We start from the raw sequence: 25789 nt of genomic DNA, 5'->3' as shown, positions 1-25789 counted from the left end.
TCCCTCCCTTCCTCCCTTCCTTCCTTCCTTCCTTCCTTCCTTCCTTCCTTCCTTCCTTCCTTCCTAGCAGTCAGTTATGAGTGAGAATATGCGGTATTTCTATTTCTTTGTTTAGCTTATTTCACTTAGCATAATTTTCTCTAGACTCATTCATGTTGCTGCAAATGGCAGAATTGTATTCTTTATTATGGCTGAGTAGTATTCCATTGTGTATATATACCACATTTTCTTTGTCCAGTCATCTGTCAATGGACACTTAGGTTGGTTCCATATTTGGGCTATTGAAAATAGAGCTGCAGTGAACATGGGAGTACGGGTATCCCTTCAACATGATGATTTCCATTCCTTTGGATATATACCCAGTAGTGGGATTGCTGGATCATATGGTAGCGCTGTCTGTAGTTGTTTGAGAAATCTCCACACTGTTTTCCACAGTGGCTGTGAAATCTTCTTTCCTAATCTATAAAATTGAAACAATATCTCATTCATATGATGGAAGTACTAGTTAGCTTTTGTTGCATAGCTAACCACCCCCAAAAGTTAATGGCTTTAAATCAGCAAGCATTATTCTTATGATTCTGTGGTTGGCTGAAATGTTCTTATGGTCTGGACTGACCTGGCTGAGACTAGATTATCTTGGTCCTAGAATCTAGGATAACCTTACTCACATATCTGTGGCCTTAGACTGGGATGGCTGGAATCTTCTTCTATGTGACCTCTCATTCTTCAGGAGGTTAGCCCAAACTTATTCTCAGGATGGTAGAAAGGTTCCCAGCAGCGAGAAAGAGCAAACCCCAATGTTCAAGCACAGTACAAGCCTCAGCATGCTTCATGTTTGCTAGTTTTCCATTTGCCAAAAGAAGTCACACGAGTAAATCCAGAGTTAATGTGGTCAGGGATCAGAGAGAGAGAAGTGATTCAATTCAATAACTGCCACAATCTGCCACAGATGTTAATATTTGTTGGAGCCCAGCGTAGTGCCTGGTGAGTAAATCACTCAGTAAATGTTTTTTGTTTTGTTTTATTTATTAGTATTATTAATATTTTTTACATTCTATGATTTTATTGTGGAGCAACTGTGGGGGAGGGGGAGAGGGGAAAGAGGAAGGAAATAGGGTGGGAGAAGGAGGAAGGAGGAGGGGCAAAGTTGAGGCCTGTGGCACCCCCCCTCATTCCTGCATGGGAGACCAGGGGGCTTCCAGTGGTGGCCTGGTCATTGCTGAGCTGAGTGCAGATGTCAGAGGGGTGTGGCTGAAGCCCTCACCCCCCCCATACCTCCCTGCCCCAGCTCAGGAGCCCAGGGCACGTCTTGCAGCGGCTTGGTGGTTGTTGCTGGGCTGGTTGTGGGTGTCGGGGGGTCATGCCTGAGGCCCTTGGCCCCCCACCACCCCAGCTCAGGAGAGCCTGAGTCATTTCCTGTAGTGGGCTCCATGGTTGTCACTGAGTAAATGTTAGATACTTCCTATAGTTGTCAAAGACAAGTGAAGAGTCTGCCAGCTTGATGAGTCATCCTTTTTCTAACCAGTCCCTGGTTTTCTTTTCTTTTCTTTTCTTTTTTTGACAGCTGGCAAGTACAGGGATCGAACCCTAGACCTTGGTGGTATCAGCACCACACTCTAACCAATTGAGCTAACCAGCCAGTCCCCTAGTTCTCTTATATCACAGTAACTGTTCTTGAGAGTTTGCTATACATCATTTTAGGGAGATGATGACAGTACTTTTGAGAGATAACTATATGTAGGCACTGTCCTAAGCTTCTTACATGTGCTATTTTATTTAATTCCCACAGTAGCCATATGTGATAGGTTCTCATTTACTAATTTTAAAGTTGAGGAGCCCATACACAAAGGTTAATTAATTAAAACTTGCCTAGGGTCATGAGTGGTGGAAAAGTTTTCAGGCACAGGCAGTGTCAGAACCACTATGCTTCTGTATGGTGAGAATAAATGAGTGCTAAAATAATACTAAAGGATAGCAGTTAACAGTATTAAAGGATGATAGTGAATGCATTTATTGATCACCCACCTTTTCACTTTTCACTTTAGGTGAGCATTTATAATTTCTGTCAAAGTGTGTTCAGATTAAGCTTTTGATCATTTACTGTAAGAGTGATCCAGGTTATACTGTTGAGTGTTTGAAAGTTAGCATCTTCTGATCATTGACCCAATGGTAAAAAACTGCAACAAACAAGTTACGCTGCTATTTAAATTCTTAACCGTCGTACAAGGGTAATTCCAAAAAGTTCATGGAAAAATAAAATTAAAAGATAATCTGAATCTTTCCATGAACCTTTTGAAATGCCCTCGTACTTATCAGAGGGTGTCTTAATTATTTTATTCGTGTACTCTGTTGAAACTTTCTTCTTTTTAAATATTTTGCTAGTAAATGAAAGAGTGTTACCTGTAGTGACAACAAAAGGTGACTGCAAGCGTGGGAAAAATAGGATTTTTATTTGTTGTTTTTCTATGTTTTGACCCAGTTTCCAGGGGAAAAAACAATTACTTGTGGTACTTCAAAAATTTCATTGAAAAAAAGAATGAAAAGATAATATGAATCTTTCCATGAACTTTTTGAAGACCCCTCATATCACATGCAAGTAGAATGAATAAATGGTACTGTAATGCCAAATAGTTTAGCCCTGCATTAGTAATTTGTTATGATTGGCCATTAGAATGGGCTGATGTTTAATTTTGGTTTTCTCTTCGAAGATATGTTTACATCTTTCTTCATTTCCTTCCAGTCAGTGAGTAAGTGAGCATATTGATTTTGTTGTTACTATATCATATAAGAATGTTTATCGACCCTAAGGATAGTAAAAAAATATTGAGGGTATTTTGAAAAATATCTGAAAAATATTTTGAATATATGAAAAATATTCAGTCACCAAATGGTGACTCCAAGTAGGTGTAAGAAGGGAGCAATAAGTATAATTTTGTCATCTTAATTTGTTAGTTTTGTATATGATAATTTCTTTATAAATTCTCTCAGCTATTTTTATGCACTGTATTTTAATGCACAGAAATCATCTGATTTTGATTTGACTAACTCAAGATGTAAGAGAGAATACCTGAGTATATTTAGCTTCTTTCTACAAAAATAGGGATTTTAAGGTTGATTTTTTTTTTTTTTTTTTTTTTTTTTTTTTTTTTTTTTTTTTTGTCTTTTTCCGTGTCCGGCAACGAATCGCAACCCTCAGTGTTGCCCCCGTACCGGACCGGGACCGGCAACAGGATCGCAACCCTCGGTGTTGCTCCCGCGCCTCGCTCAGCCAGTGAGCAGGAACCGGTCTGTATGTGGGATCCAAACCCTCGGCGGGAGCGCAGCCACGCTTCCCAAGCGGCGCACTACAGCAGTGCGCCACTGGGCCGGCCCTAAGGTTGATTTTTACGTGTTTATTGTTGAGATGGAAACAAACTGTAGAATAGGATTCTCTTTACATATTTTTTGCATTACACACAACTCTCTGGCTTTTCTTTGGATAAGTATAGAGGGACCAATCTATACTTCAGTGAGATCTAACAAGTAGACCTACTTCAATTAGCCATTCTCATGTGTATTCACGTTTTAGAAAAGCAAAACTGTTATTCTTTTAAGTTAAAGAATAACTTAAATAATAACTTACATTCAGATAAGTCTTTATCTTAAATAGTTGAAACTAATAAAATTTGTTTGCTAAAGTACATTACTTTTTTCATCTTTCTTTTTTTAAAATCGGATTTATAGAATTTGTGTAAGATACAGTTCACCCTTTTTGGTGTGTATTTTTGACTTTTGACACATACGGTTGTGTAACTCACCACAGTCAAGACATAGAACGTTTCTATCAACCTCTCCCCCAAATTTCTTATGGCCCTTTTTATTTATTTATTTATTTATTTTATTAGTATTATTTTTTTGACTGGTAAGGGGATCGCAACCCTCGGCATGGTGTTGTCTGCACCACGCTCAGCCAGTGAAGTGCACCAGCCATCCCCATATAGGATCCGAACCCACAGCCTCGGTGTTACCAGCGCCACACTCTCCTGAGTGAGCCAAGAGGCCGGCCCCTCTTATGGTCCTTTTTAGACAACTCTTGTCCCTACCTCCTACCCTCTGGCAACCACTGATCTGTTTTCTATCCTTAAAATTTTGCCTTTTCCACATATAAATGGATTTGTGGTCTAATTCTGGTCTTTCTTATCTTCCATTGATTTTTCTCTATGGCCATCCTTTCACCAATACTATCGCGCCATCATTACTGTAACTTTATAGTAATACATATAGTATGCATTACTTTCGTCTGTTATTGATTTATTTCTCCCATGTGGAATGAATACTTTTAATTGGAGTTAATATTTTATTTATGTTTATCATTAGCATTCTTAAATTAAACTTTCTATTTTGAGATAACTGTAGGTTCATATGCAGTTGTAAAATAATACAGATTTTTCCCCAATGGTATTATCTTGCAGAATTATAGTACTGTTTCACAACCAGGATATTGACATTGAAATGGTCATGATATAGAACATTTCTATTACTATAGCCACACCCACTAATCTCTTACGCCTATGGCCATCTTTTTAAATCGTAGGTTGTTAAATTTATTTCCCTTCTCAAGGTTTCTAATTTCCTGAAACCAATATGACTTGAAATCTATATTGCCAATGACATGATAACTTTTAAATTTGAAAATCTCATTCAGCTTTTATTAGATGAATTGGGAAACACAGTTCTCTGACTCACAAAATGAATTTTAACATAGACAAAATGTTTACAAAGTGATCAGTGTTTAATAAAAACTAGCACACCTAATAGTAGATTGCTTTTCTTTTCAGCTGGGATTTGATTTGGATGTACATCATAGAAAAAAATTTAATGGTATAAACAAGATAGAAATTTCTTTCTTGTGTAAAATAAGTCCAGAATATGTAGTATAGGGCTGGTATGACAGGTCCACAAAGTTGTCAGGAACTCAGGCTTTTTCTTGATTTCTGCTCCAATATCCCAATGTTGTGACCATCATTTTCATTAGTCAGGATGGTGTAATATAGAAGGCAAGAATCCTCTTCCTATCCATCCTTCGCATTGAAACCAGTTTAATTATTTGAAAATACTGTTATTGTGTTGAAACAAAAGGCCATTTACTACCAGATCTATAGTGGCTTTTCATATTTAGTGTTTTATTGTCTCTGATCTTTATATGTTGGTCTTGGCTCCTTACTCATATCTTCTAACATGTTTGCATCAATATGCTAGGCAAGCATACAGCTGAGCCCACAAACACTTGAATATCTATTAATTTGAATATATTAGTTGGAATTCTAAAGTTTTTGGTAAAGTTTTAATGAATTTGGTTGATGCTTCAGCCACACTAATTAATATGGCTTTAATACGATAATTTTGAATACTGAGTTTAAACAGCATACTAATAGTATCCAGGTGTTTGGAAACTAAGTAGAAATATGTAGGGTTTAATTCATATATCTTGTATATAGAATTTTCTTTCTGAAGATTTTTATTTGTACTTTATATCTTTTAATAATGGATTTAGTCTTCAGTAAGAATCTAATGATTTTTGTTATCTTATGATATTTACACTTAAGATAGGTGAAATGCCAATTATAAAAATAGTAAGATCTGGTTCTTTAGTCCATGAAGAGTTTCAGAACAGTTCAAAATAAAATATTCTTTGAGCTTCTCTGATAAATTTGTCTAAATTGTATTATAAATAAAGCCATCTTTTCTCGGCCTCTTTTTCTCCATTGACAATTAGTCAACATAATTCAGTCTTTTTGTGTGAAGTAGCAGACTTGCTTGAGCAGTCTGGTCTCTTCTACCTAAAATAAGATGTCACATAACCTCCTTAGTTTAAGGATTTTTGTTTTTCTGTTTAACTCTGAACTTCAAATTAATCAGGTTTACTCTATTTTTACTTTTAAAGTTGAAGTAATTATCCAAATACAGCATTTTTAATAAATATTCTTGTACCTGTGTTACAAGAAAGTAAAAGGTTAATGAGGCAGCCCAGATGGGGAACAGGTGTGAAGTTTGCCGTAGATTCAGCATATTCCATTTTTAGAGATGCAAACCAGATGGGGGCAGTCCCTTATCTTAAGTAGGTCTCCCCAGCCTTCTAGTCTTCTTTCCCTTTGCTGTTCACCTTCTACCCCAAATGCCTTGTAAAAATTCTGCATATGTCTCAGTTCTAGAATGTTTTATACATTTGCTTTTGTTTTAATCAATTGCTATTTTGAGATATAAATTAAGCTCTGACTATTAACACCTTTTTTGGGGAGGAGGTATATACCATTCCAAAATGCTTTCATAAAAGGCTGTTTCCATATCCAGCATGTCACTGTTACAGATTTATGGCTAACTAATGCTGTGCCCTCATTCTGGGCTTGCTGTTCCACAGTCTTGCTTTCACTCTGAAACGCGTTTAAGTTATTAGCGCTTTATGGAGCCTCTCACTGCCTGGCCTTAAAGCTCTGAAATACCCTTGGGTCAATATAATGCTTCTGTTCCCCCTCAACTCTAGTAATAGTGTGAAAAGTTAGAAAGTATACGGTATTTAGAGTCAGACAGTTTGGCTGTACCATTACTGGTTGTGTGACTGAGAGCAAATGATTTAAATTTCATTTTCTGGAAAATGTGTAACTTGCAAGTCAATTGATATGAGGAAAGAAATATGTATAAGTTACATAACTTATCTGACACTTATGAACTCTAATAATAAGGACCATCTTTTGATTGTTAACCTCCACTGTGTCCTCAAATAATGGAGTATAACTTTAATTTGGAAAGTTTATGTCTCTCAAAGACCCTTTAACTGAATCTTAATTCATGATTCTCTAAACTTTCTCACACCTACATAATCTTTGGACTCCCTACAACCCAGAAATGGTAGCAAGTGGAAGTCTCTTTGGAAATCTATTAGAAGGTGTTGACTTGACATCTCGTGTAACTGAAGTTTAGCTAAGTACCAGTAAGAGGCCTAGTCTTGATTAGATTGTCAAGGAATGCTCCCTGTGGTTTGGGTGTGGTACAGAAATTAAGAGTAGTAGCATCAATAATAACTACTATAATTTGTATATTAAATATTTACTACATTGTAGGCAATGTCCCTATGCTGTACTGGTTTCCTTCTACATAATTCCTTTGTCAGGGGATTGTATTTCCTACTGTTGATTTTTTAATTAGTCCTTAAATTATTGTAGCTCTGAGGGCTCTGCCATGGTGAGATATTTCCTCTGATGAACGGTTGCAACACTTTGGACCCACACCAACCGTACCTGGCACAGGCTGGGCTCATTTACTCTGTTTCCTTTCATCACCACCACTACTTAGGGGCACTCACCTGGGCTCTGCCAGTGAAGTCTGTCTCCAACTTGAGGAACCTTATCATAGGTTTCCTGAAAAGCTTTCTTCATTACCTCCTAGAAATCTGAGTAATATTATGATCCCAGGATGTGATATTTAGGCCCTTAAAAAAGTGGGTCCATTTGATTCCTTTAATATTTTTGTGCAGTGTATGTTGCTAAATTACATAATTACCTAAAAGGTTTTGATATGACTTCCTGAAGTTCTTCCTCTTTAGAAATACTGGTTTATTGCTACCAGCCAGTGGTGAAATTTAGCTTGCGATTCTTTAGACACCATTTCCGTTTGCTACCCGTGTAGGATTAGTATTTGAGCCTCTTCTCAAGCTTTATTGTTAGAACAAAAAAAGTTTCTTTTCTTTTTTACATCGTGGTAAAATAAACATAAAAATTTTTTATCATTTTAAGTGTGAAATTCAGTGACATTAAGTACATTCATTCACAGTGTTGTATAACCATCACCACTATTTCCAGAACTTTTTCATCATCTTAAACAGAAACTCTGTACCCATTAAGCAATAACTCCTCATTCTGCCCTTCCCCCAACCCCTGGTAACCTTTATTCTAATATGTCTCTATGAATTTGCCTATTCTAGATGCTTCATATAAGTAGAGTCATATAATATTTGTCCTTTTGTGGCTTATTTCACTGTGGCCATTTATATATCTTCTTTGGAGAGATGTCTATTCAAGTCTTTTGCCCATTTTTGAATTGGGTTGTTTGGTTTTTTTTGAGTTATGAGAGTTCTTCATATATTCTGCCATGTCTTTGTCTGGTTGGGTATCAGGGTAATGCTGGCCTTGTAGAATGAATTAGGAAATATTCCCTGTTCTTTAATTTTTTGGAAGATTTTGAGGGAATTTGTGTTTAGTGTTTGGTAGAATTTACCAGTGAAGTCATATTTTCTTAGGTGTTGCTTTGTTGGGAGGTTTTTGATTACTGATTCAATATCCTTACTAGTTAGTTATAGGTCTATTCTAAGTTTTATTTCTTGAGTCAGCTTTTGTAGTTTGTATGTTTCTAGGAATTTGTCCATTTCATCAGGGTTATCTAATTTTTCTGCATACAATTGTTCATAATATTCTTTTATAGTCTTTTTTATTTCTGTAAAATCAGCAATCATGTCCATACTTTCACTTCTAGTTTTAGTAATTTGAGTCTTCTCCCTTCTTTCTCAAAATTTTTAAGGGCAAATTGAAAAGGACCAAGACTATGATACTTTTAATTGAACCTGTGTAAGTCTAATGAAAGGAAGTGAATGAAAATGGAAGATCAGCTACTTTGAGGGCTTTAGGGTTACCAACATAGACTTTATTTTATTGATTCATAAACCCTGGGATTCTGTGGAACCAGTTGCTTTTTCTTCTATTTGGGTGTGGTGCAAAGTTCCTAGCAGGAAATCCATGTCCTAATTTTCTGTGTGCCTAACAGCAATATCAGATACTGCAGGGGATACTAAAGATGTTCTAAAGGAGAATATAAGCATATTCTAAAGCCTGTACTAATGAAAATAAGTTCTATTATTTTGTAAAAATCTACCAGCTTCCCAAAATGAAATTAGCTCTAAATAATACTGTTTGTTTTCTGTAATTTTATGATTCTATTTATTTTGGCTATAAGTGACAAAAATTCATCTTGAAAAAACATATAGGCAAAACAGAGAGTTATTTGTTTATTGAATCGAAGGAAAGAGTAACAGCTAAGCCGGAGATGAACAAGGTGCAGCCAAGTCTAAGGAAGAACAGGAGTAAGAGAACTGATTACCTCTAATACCCTTGCCATCTCTCCTGTCTTCTAGCCTTAATCTTCTCTCACTGCACAAACAGGCTTCCTCCATGTGGCAGGAAATATGGCTGTTGACAGCACTGAAATTTTATATCCTATGGATTTCATAATGGTAGAGGGACTGATTTTTACTTTTGAGATTCCAAATTTAAAAATCTTAGAAAAGATATATTAACTCAGCAAAAAGGTGCCAACCCTGTATCAACTAACTCTGACCAGTGTTTTTTGAGAACATGACAGTTCCAATAGCCATGTGGAAGACGGTAGGGTATGGGAAGAATGAAGTTCCCAAAAGAATGGGACTGGTGAATGGACAGGCAGTCCTATGAATGCCCATAATATATCAAAACTTGTTTATGGTATGGGATGGCCAAATGAATGATATGAGCAAAGTGTCTAACCTTGAACCACTTTTTCTCAGAGAATAAAGGTTTAGCCTATCAGTGTGCTTAGGATATTCTTAGTTAAAAAAGCTTCCCTCCAGGATTGCCTAAAAGTTGTAAAGTTGCTATAGGTATAATTTCAGCACTGCTTTCTCTTTTTTATTTACTTCCTAGTGTATCCTGCTTTTACTTATGACTCTTTTTTTTAGCAACTTTATTGAGATATATTTCACATACCACAAAATTCACCATTTTAAAATGTACAGTTTAGTGGTTTTTAGTATGTTCACAGAGTTGTATAATCATCACCACAATCTAATTTTAGAACATTTTCAATGCCTTAGAAAGAAACCTGTGCCCATTAGCAGTCACTGCTCATTGCTACCTGCCGTCCCATCCCCCACCCCAAGATCTTGGCACCCACTTATTTACTTTCTCTCCCTATAGATTTGCCTATTCTGGATATTCCATATAAATGGAATTCTACAGAATGTGGTCTTTGTGTCTGCCCCTTTTGTTTAGCATGTTTTCAAGGTTCATCCATATTGTACCATGTATCTGTACTCAATTCCTATTTTTTTGCTGAGTAATATTTTGTTGTATGGATATACCACATTTTAATTATTTACCAGTTGATGGACATTTGAGTTGTTTCTACTTTTTTTTTTCCTTTTTGTCTTTTTTACTGACCGGCAACGGGATCGCAACCCTCAGTGTTGCGCCCACACCGCGCTCAGCCAGTGAGCGGGAACTGGCCGCCACAGGGGATCTGACCCCGCGGCGGGAGCGCCGCCATGCTCCCAAGCGGCGCACTCTCCAGTGCGCCACCGGGCCGGCCCTAAATCGCACTTTTTTTTTTTTTTTTTTTTAAAAGATGACCGGTAAGGGGATCTTAACCCTTGACTTGGTGTTGTCAGCACCACGCTCAGCCAGTGAGCAAACCGGCCATCCCTATGTGGGATCCGAACCCGGGGCCTTGGTGTTATTAGCACCGCACTCTACCGAGTGAGCCACGGGCCGGCCCTAAATCGCACTTTTGAACTACCTCACAGTAAATGGAAGAAAAGGAGACTTCCCCTCAAATGGGAAAGAATCAGAATGGAAAAAGTAAAAAAGTTGAAGAGGCAAAGCCTGAAGAATTTGTGATAGAAAAAGTACTGGACTGACATAGTGAATGGGAAGGTGGAGTATTTTCTAAAGTGGAAGGGATTTACAGATGCTGACAATACTTGGGAACCTGAAGAAAATTTAGATTGTCCAGAGTTAAGTGAAGCATTTCTTAGTTTTCAAAAAGCTGGTAAAGAAAAAGATGGTACAAAAAGAAAATCTTTATCTGACAGTGAATTTGATGATAGCAAATCAAAGAAGAAAAGATGCTGCTGACAAACCAAGAGGCTTTGCCAGAGGCCTTGATCCTGAAAGAATAATTGGTGCCACAGACAGCAGTGGAGAATTGGTGTTTCTCATGGAATGGAAAGATTCAGATGGGGCAGACTTGGTGCTGGCAAAAGAGGCAAATATGAATTGTCCTCAAATTGTAATTGGTTTTTATGAAGAGAGACTAACTTGGCATTCTTGTGCAGAAGATGATGCTCAATAATTGTTTGCATTGCTTTTTATTTATTTTTTATACATTTTATATATCTAAAATCTGGGTCTTGGTTTTCGATTTACTAGTGTGAAGAAATAACTATATTCTAATGAAAGTCAAGTTTGATATGTTCGTTTTGAAAGTGATATTGGGAACCCAACAATTCCGTTAGGTTCTTTTGCATCAATAGCACTGGCTACTTTGAACAAATAAATAAAAGCTTTCTGTAGCTGCCTCATTTATCATGTAAGAACATTTGATACTATGGTATATTATTTCCTGTGCATAAGAGAACACCTTCTCTAAATGTTGGGGGAAATTTCCATAGTCATTACCCAATCAGAAATTTTTTTTAATATATATGCCTAAGGACCATTCTGGGGTTTTTGTTTGTTTTTGCGTGTGTGTGTGTGTGTGTGTGTGTGTGTGTGTGTGTGTGTGTGTAAAATATATATGTAAATGGATTTCTTTTTTCGTTTGTTTTTAAACATTCACCAAAACAAAAACCACAGGTAAGCTCATGTTTCTGAGATGCCATTGTTCTGAACAACCTAAGAAATAAATCACTTCAAGTTAAATTGAATTTTTTCCTTGGGCTAGCCCGTGGCTCACTCAGGAGAGTGTGGTACTGATAACACCAAGGCCATGGGTTCGGATCCCATATAGGGATGGCCGATTGGCTCACTGGGTGAGCGTGGTACTGACAACACCAGGTCAAGGGTTAAGATCCCCTTATCGGTCATCTTTTACAAAAAAAAAAAAAAATCGAATTTTTTCCTGAAGCCATAACCTTTCAAATTACATAGATGACTCTGTAGTTAATTTAAAAGCAGAGCCATATCGGAATCCATGTCTGTAGTCATATGAATACAACCGTTTATTTGAAAAATTCCTGAAAGGAAAAATTTTATCACTACCAGCAACCTACCCAGATGAGGAAACTTGACAATACTGGTGTTTTAATTACCTCAGCAAGACTTAGTTAAATGGACATTTAAAGATTCCTTTAGCAAGCCATTTCATTACACAAGGTTGAAATCCCTGTGTTATATTCCTTTAAAAAATAAAATGGTGTTAAATAGAAGGAAAATATATACAGAGCAGGTAAGAAGAGTGGGTATGAGATGAAAGAGCATCTTTCTAACATAGGAATGTGAACAGTTATAAAGAATATGGACATTTGATCTTGTGAAGAAGGAAGTCAAAGAGCCTAAGTCAAGATCTCTTCTCTCATTCTCTAATATGAAAGAGCTGGGACTGGGATTTAAGGAAGAGAAAGTTTTGGAAATCTGTTTTGAGAACCAGCAAAAATTATCTCAACCATAACAGTAAGATTTTTAATGTTGAATTTATAGTAGACTCATGGTTTCAAGGAAAGAAGTAAAGAAGTTACTAGCAAGAGGAAGTGTGGAGAAAACAGGTGGTATTTTTTCTAGTATTGGAAATTGGTGCAGTAGAAATGGGATTAAAGAATATTTTAATTGTGGTAAGTGTCTGAAATTACAGCCCATAAAATCCAGATATAGTGTGCAGATTAAAGGAAGCCAGAATAGGAGTGATAGAGTTAGTAAGTAGGAAGCTTTCCAGAGACCAGAAATCACAACAAAAGTTATAGTGAGAATGAAAAGGTTATGTTCAGGAGACTTGCAGAATTTAAAATATTGAATGCTTTGAAAAACTGTAAGATCCAATCTTTATAATGAGATATTATGCCAATATTTGATTTCCTGGACAGTTATTTTAGTTAAGTATATAAATTTGCTAAGAGAAACAAACGTTTTCAGAATAATAATTGGAGACTAAAATACCCCACTCTCAATAATGAATGGAATAGCCAGACAGAATATAAACAAGGAAATAGAGGACTTGAATAACACAGTAAACCAACCAGATCTAACAAACATATACAAAGCACTCTACGCATCAACAGAATAAACATTCTTCTCAAGTGCATGTGGGACATTCTTCAAGATGCACCGTATATTAGGTCACAAATTTAGTGTCACTGGATTTGAAAAGGTATACGGTTGACCCTTAAACAACATGGGTTTGAACGGTGCAAGTCCACTTATCCATGGATTTTATCTCTGGGAATGCTTTTTGTCTTAAGTGTGTTTTATTTGTCTTTGTTTATTTGTTTGTTTTTGGTGGCTGGCAGGTATGGGAATCTGAACACTTGACCTTGGTGTATAACACCATGCTCTAACCAACTGAGCTAACTGGCCAGCATATGCATAGATTTTTTTCATTGTATTTCAATGTTTTTTAAATGTATTTTCTCTAACTTATGATTTTCTTAACATTTTCTTTTCTCTAGCTTACTTTATTGTAAGAACATAGTGTATAATACATAAGATATACAAATATGTGTTAATCAACTATTTATGTTATTGGTAATGCTTCTAGTCAGCAGTAGGCTAGGAGTCAAAAGTTATACACAGACTTTTTACTGCATAGGCAGTCAGCGCCCCTAACTCCAGTGTTGTTCAAGGTGTGTCCATATTAGGATTCTCCAGAGAGACAGCACCAATAGAAATAGATACTTGAGAGGGGATGTAATTAGGGGAATTGGCTCACGTGATTATTGAGGCTGAGAAGTCCTATAGTAGGCCATCTGCAAGCTGGAGAACCAGGGAAGCTGGTAGCATGGCTCAGTCCAAGTCTGAAGGCCTCAAAACTGTGGGGGGGCTGCTGACGTAAATCCCAGAATTCAAAGGCTAGAGAACTTGGAGTTCTGATGTCCAAGGGCATGAGAAGAAGAGTGTCACAGATCTAGGAGAGAGAGTAAATTTGCCTTTTCTTTGCCTTTTTTTTTTACTATCCAGGCATCCAGCCAATTGGAACTTCCCCCACTAAGTCTGCTGACTCACACACCAATCTCCTCCAGAAACTCCCTCATATGCATACTCGGAAATAATGCTTTGCCAGCTACCTGGGTATGCCTTACTCCAGTCAAGCTGACACCTAAAATTAACCATAACAATAACATACAAAGTATTTTCTCTGACCACAACTAGATAAAGTTAGAAATCAACAGAAGGAAAACTGGAAAATCCATAGCATTGTGGAAAATAAACAACACAGTTGTAATCAACCAATGGATCAAAAAAGAAACCACAAGGGAAATTAGAAAACACTTAAAGATGAATCAAAATGAAAACACAACATACCAAAACCTACGGGATGCAGCAAAAACAGTGCTAAGAAATTCATAGCTGTGAATGCTTACGATAAAAAATAAGATCTCAAGTCAACAACCTAACTTTACAACTTAAGGAACTAGAGAAAGAAGCTAACTAGAGCTAGCAAAAGAAGGAAAGAAGAAAATAATAAAGAATATGATGGCTAAGAATTTTGATAAGTTGAACCATAAAATAGGTTTGCTCACTTGGGAGAACATGGTGCTGATAAATTGTATCTAATCTTTGCTACAAAACAAAATAACTTCAGTTCAAAATAATTAGATAATTCTGAAATGTTTGGTTGTAAAATAGCAAATGATTTGCATTTTTAAAATATGTCATTTATTTCAGGCTACAGTGTAGGATTTTGGAAGTCCTTCCTCCATCCCATCAAAATGGTTTTGCTAATGGTTATGGTAGCAGTGTTGATGGAGAAACTATCATCATCAGTGATAGTGATGATTCAGAAACACAAAGTAGTTCTTTTCAAAATGGGTAAGTGATTTTTATTAATTTTCTAATTATCCAATCAACTAATGATATTCCATTGAAATAACTTTTTCACTTATTCCTTCCTTAATTCTTCCCCTTCTAGTCACATTTGGTGTACTACCCATCTAAACAATCTGACTGAAATTTACCTAGCTAACTTCAGTCAAAGCTAACCCCCATTCAATTCCACTTTTGTTTACTTGCGAAGTTTTATTCTGTGCTTTAATTATGAATACTTATTCACTTTATGATGCACATAGTAAAGAAACTCTGTAACCACCAAAAATTCAGTCAGTCAAAGGCCTTTGCTGAATGCTGTTATAGGAAAAATCACACAAACATATGTAGATATGTAATTTTAAAATCTCAGCTGGGTCTACAACTGATTAAAAATCCTTTTAGCTCAGCAGCCTCCCATATTCTTCACAACAGCTATTCTAAGGCTTTTCTCCTCCATTCTGTTCCCTTTTAGGTATCTCAAATTTCAAAATGCGTTCTCCAGCCTGTCTTGTGTCTTTCTTACTTCCCTGTTTTTAGTGAATGGTACCATAATATTTAATTAAGAGACCTAAGGCTACTTTTAACTATTTCTCTTAATTACTTTGCTCCTGAAATACCAGTATCTATCAAGTTCTTTCTCTCTGTAGTTAAAATTTTCATTTTGTCTGATGTGAACTATTGTGGCTGTAACAAGCATTTGAGAATTGACTATGACCAGGCACTGTACTAAGTGCTTTATATGCATTTTTGTCAGTCCTGGAGGTATATCGTTATCCTTGTTTAATAAGGAAGAACCTGAGATTTAAGAAGGTTAATTGACTTTGCACAAGGTCATCAAAGTAGCACATTGCCTGACAAAATAAATGATTTTTAAGTGAGTAAATGAAGCATGACATGGTCCTATATAATAAGTCTCTTGGTACATCTTGGGTTTTTTTTACTATTAAGTAGAAACTGTTAATTAAGTAGAAATTATTAACTATTAGTAGTTGTTACTGTTAAGCAGAAAAATAAACTACTATGTCACTTGTCTGTGTCTGTCATTAAATATAGGGTTTGGGATGCAAAATTAGTGGGTATGGTGGTACTTAATATATGTCCTATAGTGTCTCTGACAGGTAATTCATGTGTTTTGTTTGGCCTTTGTCAGAGATTATAACACTTAAATGGAGTTAGCTGTAAATCAGATGAGTGTACACATAGGTATAGATATAAGTAAAAATGCAGATATTCTTAGTAATAAATAGAAATAAATTCTGTTATTCTCATATTTATTAGAATGCCTTTTGGAAATTTTATTATTATTATTATTATTATTATTATTATTATTATTATTATTATTATTATTATTATTATTATTATTATTGTTATTTTGGCAGCTAGCTGGTTTGGGGATCCAGCCCCATGATGTTGGTGTTATAAAGCTGAGCTCTAACTAATTGAGCTAACCAGCTAGCCCCACCTTTAGGAAATTTTAATCCAAAATACAAAACAAAGCCAAGTATTAAAAGATTAAATACAGATTTTGTATATAAAAGCTAATTTTTTAAATTGATGCTCAAGCATGAATTTTTTTCATTTAAAAATGGTTTATCATTTAAAGCTATCTTGTAGTAACTTTTAATATCTTCTAATTCTTTTAGGTGCCGCGAGGTGCTTTGAAATGAGGAATGTCTAGATTCTTAGGGTCAGCACACCATTACTTAGCTCATAAATGTCCTTTTCCTTACTTTTATTTATTTATTTTCTCGTTCTTAAAGGGCCCTTTTCCTTCCTTTTAGATTTGAACATGAGCTACTGCGTATTTTATGGGTAATTTGTTACCTTGAATACAAAGCAAGCTAATTTAAAGTCCCAGTTAGTAATATGAGTAAATACTTTGCCTGTTTGTTATATGTAGAGTTTAGAGGAAGATTTCCATTGGTGAACCCTGCTAGTTCCCATTATAACAAGTGTATCACAAAGTATAATTGAATTTGACCATAGGAGTAATCAGCCAAAATTCTTCAGTAGGCTGTGCCATATTCCTTGAATATAGATACTTGGAATAGACTCTTTTAAAAAAAAATAAATAAAAGTTGACCGGTAAGGGGATCTCAACCCTTGACTGTTGGTGTTAGCACCATGCTCTCCCAAGTGAGCTAACTGGCCATCCCTATATCGGGATCCGGACCCATGGCCTTGGTGTTATCAGCACCACACTCCCAAGTGAGCCATGGGCTGGCCCTGGAATAGACTCTTGATGTGGGAAAAGTGAGTATACTGGTCAGTTATTCATCCACAGATATTTTTAACCTGTTTGTCTGTGATTCTCTCTTAAAGAATCTTAGACTTCACCACACATCATTATCATAGAATGCCTACTTGTTTATATATTGCTACTGCTATATCCTGAGATCATCAGATACCAGGAAGGGTGAAGCATAGTTATCTCTGGACCTTTACTCTGTTGAATTATTTCCATTAATTCCCTAATTTAAGTGAGTAAGAAGTCTACTTCTAGGTAAATTTATCTGCCAACAAAACATAATCTGGATTTTTTTTGTGTTCAGTAGGTGGTTTGAAAAGAAGGGAATAGAAAAAGTATTTATTGGGCATTTTTCATGAGTTAAGCTTACAACTCACCTAAGTTGTCTTATCTATTTCTCAGAACCGTTCTATAATAGTAGGTAGAAGTATTCTCATATCATTTGGAGAAATGGAAGTTCAGAGTTAGATAATTTGCCCAGCATTACATAGCTCATAATGTCTGCAAGATATACACAAAGTTGTCAAGATGTAAGTTTTTCCCAACATGATTTATAGGTACATCCAACTAGATCTAAGAGTTTGATGCAATGCCAGCCAAAATCCCAATGACTTATTTTGTGGATATCATCAAACTGATGATAAAATTTATATGGAGAGGCAGAAGACCCAGAAGAGTCAATACAATATTGAAGGACTAGGAGACAAAACTCTAAACCTCTTTACCTCAATTTTATGTGATGCAAATTAAATTATCATCTGTAAAATATAGTTCAAACTTTTATCTAGTACTATAAATAATAGCAAAGTCAATTTTTTTTTTTTAAATTTTAAAAAGATGACCGGTAAGGGGATCTTAACCCTTGACTTGGTGGTGTTAGCACCATGCTCTCCCAAGTGAGCTAACTGGCCATCCTTATATAGGGATCTGAACTCGTGGCCTTGGTGTTATCAGCACCACACTCTTGCAAGTGAGCCATGGGCTGACCCTGCCAAGTCAATTTTTAAAATAAAATCTGCTTGCAGATACATAAAATAAATGAATAATTCTAAATTTAAGGTATTATTTATTATATATTCTACACAAAATACTCCATTGGTATGATCAGCCTCATCTCATTCTACAGTATGCAAGTATTTAGATAGGAATATCAAAGGCTCTGTCATACATCTCATGGTAAATAGCTGAGGGAAAAAATGTTGTAATATCTTTACTCTTGAACCCAATTCTGTCAAAGATATTAGCGGTTCTGCAAGTGTCGGGTTCTCTGAGAGTCAGAGAGCACTAAAATGTCCAAGGCTGCTAACTACACATAGAACATGCTTTCTGAAGAGAAGGAATAGCAGCAATTCTCTCATAGTCTCTTTCACAAGCTTAGTTTAAGAAGGAAATGTTTAAGTGTTAATCCTTAAAATTACTAAGTGACCTGCTCCCCAAAACCTTGACCACTGCCCACCAACAAAAGCTAATCTACAAAGGCAAATATGTAGTTACTACTTAGTTCAGATTCTGCTGTCAATGCACAGACAGATAAGTAAGCTATAAAATGTTCTTAGGGAATACAATTTTATAAAAGGTAAAGCTTTTAAGTTCCTACTTTTACTGATATGACATTTGGTTTTGCAAGAAATAGTCAATATGCTACCCCAAAAGTATCAAAAATTCTATTTTTAAAATTCTGATCAGAATATATAAAAAACTCCTATAACTCAACAAGACAACCTAGTTTAAATATGGTTAAAGGACATGAACAGACATTTCTCCAAAGAAGATATACAAATGGCCAATAAGCATGTGAAAAAATACTCAGCATCATTAGTCATTAGGGAAATGCAAATCAAAACCACTCTCTACCCACCAGGATGGCTATAATTTTATTAAAAAGAGAAAAACAGAAAATAACAAGTGATGACAAGGGCATAGCCTTATATTCTATTGAGGGAAACCCTCGTACATTGTTGTTGAATATGTAAAATGGCATAGCTGCTGGGAAAAGCAGTTCTGCAGTTCCTCAAAAAGCTAAGCATAGAATTAGCATATGACCCACAATTCCACTCCTAGGCATATACCCAAAAGAATTTAAAAGAGAGACTCAAACAGATACTTGTACACTAATATGCACTGCAGCATTATTCACAATAGCCAAAAACTGCCACTGTCCATCAACAGAAAAACAAAATGTAGTATACACATACAATGGAATATTCAGCCATAAAAAGGAATGAAGTCCCTGATACATGCTATAACATGGATGAACCTTCAAAGCATTATGCTAAGTGAAATGAACCAGACACAAAAGAACGAATATCATGTAATTCTACTTATGTGAAATATCTAGAATAGGAAAATTCAGAGAGAAAGAAAGTAGATTAGAGGTTACCAGGGGCCAAGAGGTAGAAGAAGAAATGGGGAGTTATTGCTTGATGGGTACAGAATTTGTTTGAGATGACAAAAAAGTTTGTGAAACAGATAGTGGTGATAGTTGTACAATACTGTGAGCATAATGCCATTAGATTAGTATACTTAAAAATAGTTAGAATGGCAATATATCTATTTTTTAAAAATTGATAAACTTTAGAAAAGTATTAGGTTCACAGTAAAATTGAGCAGAGAGTACAGAATTCCCATATATCCCCTGTCCCACATACCTACAGCCTTCCTCATTAACAACATCCTATTTGTTTTGGGGTTTTTTGTTTTTTTTTTTTTTCCTTTGGTGGCTGGCGGGTAAGGGGGTCTGAACCCTTGACCTTGGTGTTATAACACTGTGCTCTAACCAACTGAGCTAACTGGCCTGCCCTAATTAACAGCATCCTAAACCAGAGTGGAACATTTGTTCTTTCTAAATGATTACATTTATATCATGTATCTGCTCTCAGCGATCCTTTCTTTACTCTTCTTAATGTTTGCCCTTCAAGAATGGGTTTAGTAATGTTGTAATTATACCCGCTGTTGTTCCTTTCCCCCAAAAGTTACTAATAGATTTAAAGAAAATTTACATGTGAAAATCCTCACAACTTAGTGAATTCACAGTGTGTATAATTACTTGATACAGGTTTCCCCTGTTAACCTAACAGCCAAATAGTGAAATTCATCTACAATCACAAATTCTCTGAGAACTGAACTAAATCAATAGTCCATACTAAAATTTATTTATTTTTTTTTTAAAGATGACCGGTAAGGGGATCTTAACCCTTGACTTGGTGTTGTCAGCACCACGCTCACCCAGTGAGCTAACCGGCCATCCCTGTATGGGATCCGAACCCGTGGCCTTGGTGTTATCAGCACGACACTCTCCTGAGTGAGCCACAGGTCGGCCCTGTCCGTACTAAAATATTGACACTTCTTGCCGAACACGTTGTGGAGGTTGGCCAGCTAGCCTACATCTCCTTTGGGCCTCATGCTGGAAAACTGGTTGTGATTGTAGGTAGTTGTTAGTGATCAGAACAGGGCTTTGGTTGATGGATCTTGGAGTCAGGTAAGGAGACAGGCCATGCTTTTCAAATGCATGCAGCTCACTGACTTCATCCTTAAGTTTCCACACAGTGCCCACCAGAAGTATTTTCAACAGGCCTGGCAGAAGGCTGATATCAATACAAAATGGGCAGCCACAAGGTGGGCCAAGAAGATTGAAGCCAGAGAAAGGAAGGCAAATATGACAAATTTTGATCATTATAAAGTCTGGAAGGCAAAGAAAATGAACAGAATAATCAAGAATGAAGTTAAGAAGCTTTAAAAGGCAGCTTTACTGAAAGCTTCTCCTAAAAATGCACTTGTTGCTGAGTATGCTGCTGCAGCTGCAGCAGCTGCAGCAGCTACTGCTAAAGTTCCAGCAAAAAAGATGACCACTGCAGATGAAAAGGCTCCACCCCAGAAGATTCCTGCCCAGAAAGCACCTGCTCCAAAGGCATCATCTGGCAAGAAAGCAAAAGGGGCTATGAGAAAAGTAATGCAGATTCTTTTGGGCATGTTGGCAAATATATTTAAGCATGTTGCTGAGGCTGGGGTTAGGATGCAGACTGATAGTAGGATTGTAAACATCAAAGAATCAGTTCCTTGATCTCACTCTTCCCAGACTTGAATAGATACTACTAAGCCATCACAGAATCATAACTAGTGAATGCTATCATGGGAAATTATGATAATTAGAATATCAAGTGATGTTTTTTGCTTGTACAAATGTTTTTCATAAATAGGTAAAAATATAAAATATTCACTAGCTTACTGTCTGATTTCAGTAGCCAAATGTGCCAAGTATAAGTGAGTTTGTTAAGTTGCTTTTAGGATTTGTAGATCTAAAACTGGTATTTATAGCCGCTCAGATTAGTATGTAACTGACACTTTCTAATAAAATACTCTGCTGTTGTGATATAAAGCTATCAATCAGGCTGCTGCTTATCTTTATAATGGATCAGAATTTTATGAAGCTGTCTCTAAAACAGATATTATTTAAAGTTGAAGTGTGTTATTAAAAAAAAGATTATCCTGGCCTGAAAGTAGTGCATAAATAAGATACATTTTTGGTAACATCTCCTATACTGATGGTGATTTGCAGGAGCACAAAGGAAAACTAATTATTTTAGGAACCTGTTCAGGAACACGTATCTAGTTTCAAAATATTATATGCACTGAATTTCTCTCATGCAACACAATCTGGCTCTCATTATAACTTGACTAATTGTTAATAAGATAATGGAATTTGAGTGTTATTTTAAAGAAGTGGACCTGATTGCTATTTGTAGTTTCATGCATGCAAATTTAAAGTGTGAGAAATAAGATTAGCATTTTACATTTTAAAAAAAAAAGTAAGTAAACATCTGTGCTGAAAGCATAATCATTTAATGAGTTGTCATTGCGGAATAGTTATAGTGAATATAATTTAATAATTCCTCTTAAAAGAAACCTTTATGTTGAAAGCGTAGTTTTGTTTTATCATTTCTATTGTGCTGATTAGAAAAATTTTAAACCTTTTACTTCTTTATTGTCAAATGTCCATAGTATAGCAACAAAAACAATTTTTATTATGGTAAAATAAAATAATTAAAATTTACATATATAATTAGGTTTATTGAAATAAACATTTTTAAAAGATAAAATTTTGTGGAGAAATAATTGGAACTGTGATCTGGTTTTGTAAGTATAATATTTAGTGTTAGCTGATTATTGTTGATCTAAAGACATGTCTGCACTTGTTGGTAATAAAATCAGTTTACTTGGTGATAAACTGGTGATCACAGTCATTATTGAGATCATCAGATTAAACTTAATGTTTTAGCTATTTAGATCTACGTTTGCATAGCAAGTGAGGAAAATGATTAAAATGGAAGTTACTTTTAATATTGTCCTTAAAGTTCCTATCTTGTAAGTGAAATCCATATTGTAAGGAGCAGTTTCTGTTGGTCTCCAATAATTGTACTTCCTTGGACGGAATCCAATTATGATTTTATTCTATACTGAATTTGTGTGTGTGTGTGTGTGTGTGTGTGTGGCTGATGGGTAAGGGAATTCAAACCTTTGATTGACCTTGGTATTATCAATACCACACTCTAACCAACTGAGCTATGAGCTAACCAGTTAGCCTTCTGTACTGAATTTTGTGTAAGGGTTATATAGAAAAGCTCCAGTAAGAATATTTGCACTGAATAGAAAAAAAGGTTTTTATTCTATTGATTTATCTTCACAAATGAATTTTATGGTGCAATAAGAAAAACAAAAGATACTTTTTTATACATACAAATCTCCACATTGACTAATATCTAGAATATACATAGAACTCAAGCCAATTATACAGTAAAAAAATAAGTGACCCAATTAAAAAATGTGCAAAGGAGCTGAATACACATTTTCAAAGGAAGACATACAGATGGCCAACAGATACATGAAAAAATGCTTAACATCACTAGTCATCAGGGAAATGCAGATTAAAACCACACTGATATACCACCTCACTCCATTTAGACTGGCTATAATCAAAAAGACAGTGAATAACAAATGCTGGCGAGGGTTGGAGAGAAGGGAACATCACCACACTGTTGGTGGGACTGTGAATTAGTACAACCACTTTGGAAAACAATTTGGAGGTTTTTCAACTACAGATCGATCTTCCATATGACCCAGCAATCCCTCTTCTGGGTATATATCCAGAGGAATGGAAATCATCATTTCAAAGAGATACCTGCACTCCCATGTTTACTGCAGCTCTGTTTACAAGAGCTAACATATGGAACCAACCTAAATGTCCATCAATAGATGATTGGATAAGGAAACTGTGGTATACATACATTATGGAATACTACTCTGCCATAAAAAAGAATGAAATACTCACATTTGCAACAACATGGATGAACATGGAGAAACTTATATTGAGAGAAACAAGCAAAGCACAGAGAGAAATACTGCATGTGCTCACTCCTATGTGGGAGCTAAGAGAAAGGAAGGCAGGAAAGAAAGACCACCGTAATGCCATGATCCAACAGAGGGAGGGAACATTCCTAGGGCTACAAATTGGAGTTGAGGGGAGAGGGGGGAGGGGAGGAAGATAGGGGATAATTGGGAGGTGACAAAGGGTACAAAGGGTATCTGGTAATGGATATGCTCCCAATATGAATCTGGCCCCCACATCATGGACAGGAGGGGGGGATAATCAGCTTTGTATCTCATGAGTATTTGTAATAAATAAATAAATTTTTTAAAAATCCCCACATTTTATAGCTTTAAATTCTTTAAGATAAGGCCCATGTACAAGTTTTCTAGTCTGTACACCAGTAGCGCTTTTCAAAATGCAGGTTATTACCTCAATGTAGATTGTGAAATTAACTTAATAATGAACTTTAATGGAATAGAAAATATTAAGGCGGCATCCCATAAAGGAAGGGTGAGTATTTAAGTATATTTCCTGGTTTATGTGTGTGCTGGGTCTCAGTGTAAAGATACTTGAAGATACTTGGCCCTCCAATTTGGAACTTAATGCTATTGCTCCAGTTTTATTTATAGGACTATCATATATCCCTTTTGTGTTGAACCCCTCCCCTGCCTTGTTTGTACTGTATTTATCACTGACTATATCTTTCCCTCATCACCAACGCTTCTCTTCATCATCTTTTCCTAGCATTTTTTTTTCTCTTCTCTATAATCCCCACTTAGATCCTCTGTACATTCTCAGAGGTAGTAGTTTCAGAATTCAACCTTTGCTCTTTTACTGCCACCATTACCAATTAAGTCCATGCTGCCATCAGTTCTTTTTAACTGGTATCCCTATCCCTGTTTGTACTCTTGTCGGAAGTCTATTCACCACATAACAGCCAGAGTGATCTTTCTGAAATGTAAGTTAAATCATTATCACGCTATTATTCAAAATCCTCTAGTGGCCTACCTCAGGGCCTTTGTGTGTTCTTTTCCCTCTTCCTGTTTAAACTCATATCCCCAAGAGTTTCTCATGGGTTGCCGCCTCATTTTTCTTAGTCTCTGCTGAAATATCAACTTCTTGGAAGGACTACCTTGTCAATTTAAGAGGGATCATTACTAGTATAATAATAGTGGTTTTCCCACCCTGCACTCTATTCTCAGAGCACTTACCAGCTATCCTGTATTATATTTTTTTGATTGTCTGTATCTTCCCACTATGTTTCTGTTTGGTTTACTGTTGAGTCTTCATTGTTTAGAGTAGTATCTGGCACATTATAGGCTTAACTATTGAATGAATGAATGAATAAGTATACCTTCAAAGGGAAGAAAGGATGAGAAGTTAATGGGGGTAAGGATTACATATGTAGCCTCTTTGCCAGTTATTAAAACATTAAACTATACTATCTCCACTTTTGCTTTTGGATTATATATCTAAGAAGAAGACAATTTAAAAGCAAATCCAAACACTTTTTTTTTTTTAAACAAATTTATGTAACCTGAACTGGGTACTTTGTGTTTATTCAGCTCTAGTTACTTTCTTCACCCAAGAAAAATTTATTGAATAAGAATTAAAATACCTACCTAAGATAAAATAGTCCTGTGTACTTTTTTTGGCTATCAGAACAGTGAGGAGGTTATCAGTAAGTTATAAAATCCTAGTTAAAATAGAAATGCATATGATTCCATTACAGTATATTCTTAGAAACTAGATTTGCATTTAAAATCTGTTTCCAAATTATTGACTGATTTGTCTTTTCCCTCTTTTTAGGAAGAAAAAAGATGTAGTTGATCCGTTATTATTCAAGTACAAGGTGCAACCCATTAAAAAAGAATTATATGATTCTGCTATTGTTAAAGCAACCCAAATCAGGTAAAACTCAGTACCTTCTCTATAGTAATTTAAAGTAGAGTAATTGTATCTGTTACATTAGAAAAGTTTGATGTAGAATTGATGGGAGATGGGTAGTGTGGCAAGTGATTTCTTGCCTTTTTTAAAATAAATATACATTTATATGCTCATAGACTGATAAAATGAATCCTAATGGACTCCTTGAGCCTTTTTTTAGATTAGTAACTAACCCCAAATAGTCTTCAATCTAAAAATTACAAAGGATCCTACTTATGAAGTACTTCTCCTGAGAGAACTCAATTTTTTCAAAGCTGATATATTTGATGGTGCTAACAAATATGTTACACTTGTAGTATTTCATTCATTAGATATAAACATTGGATCAGTCTCTTTCTATTCCTTAAGGAAGTTAAATAGTAAAAAAAAAGGGTATCTTTAAAAAGGGTATCTTCATGTTTGAGGCCTACTCAAAGCAGAGGGAGGTAGTGAGTG

The 25789-nt window shown here is 35.8% G+C and overlaps 1 protein-coding gene and 2 pseudogenes across 1 annotated transcript in view; all 3 read left to right on the top strand.

Moving 5' to 3' along the window:
• Positions 1-25789, top strand: part of BAZ1A (bromodomain adjacent to zinc finger domain, 1A) — a 104451-nt gene that overhangs the window by 31264 nt on the left and 47398 nt on the right. Inside the window, 2 exon segments of the mRNA XM_008574020.1 lie at positions 14655-14798; positions 25217-25318. Coding sequence (XP_008572242.1) covers positions 14655-14798; positions 25217-25318 — 246 coding nt within the window.
• LOC103591336 lies at positions 10613-11130 on the top strand (annotated as a pseudogene).
• On the top strand, positions 17541-21103 carry LOC103591511 (annotated as a pseudogene).

Source organism: Galeopterus variegatus, unplaced genomic scaffold (assembly GCF_000696425.1).
Source record: "Galeopterus variegatus unplaced genomic scaffold, G_variegatus-3.0.2 Scaffold54, whole genome shotgun sequence".
NCBI classification, from domain to species: domain Eukaryota; kingdom Metazoa; phylum Chordata; class Mammalia; order Dermoptera; family Cynocephalidae; genus Galeopterus; species Galeopterus variegatus.
This window is presented reverse-complemented; position numbering and strand designations above follow the sequence as displayed.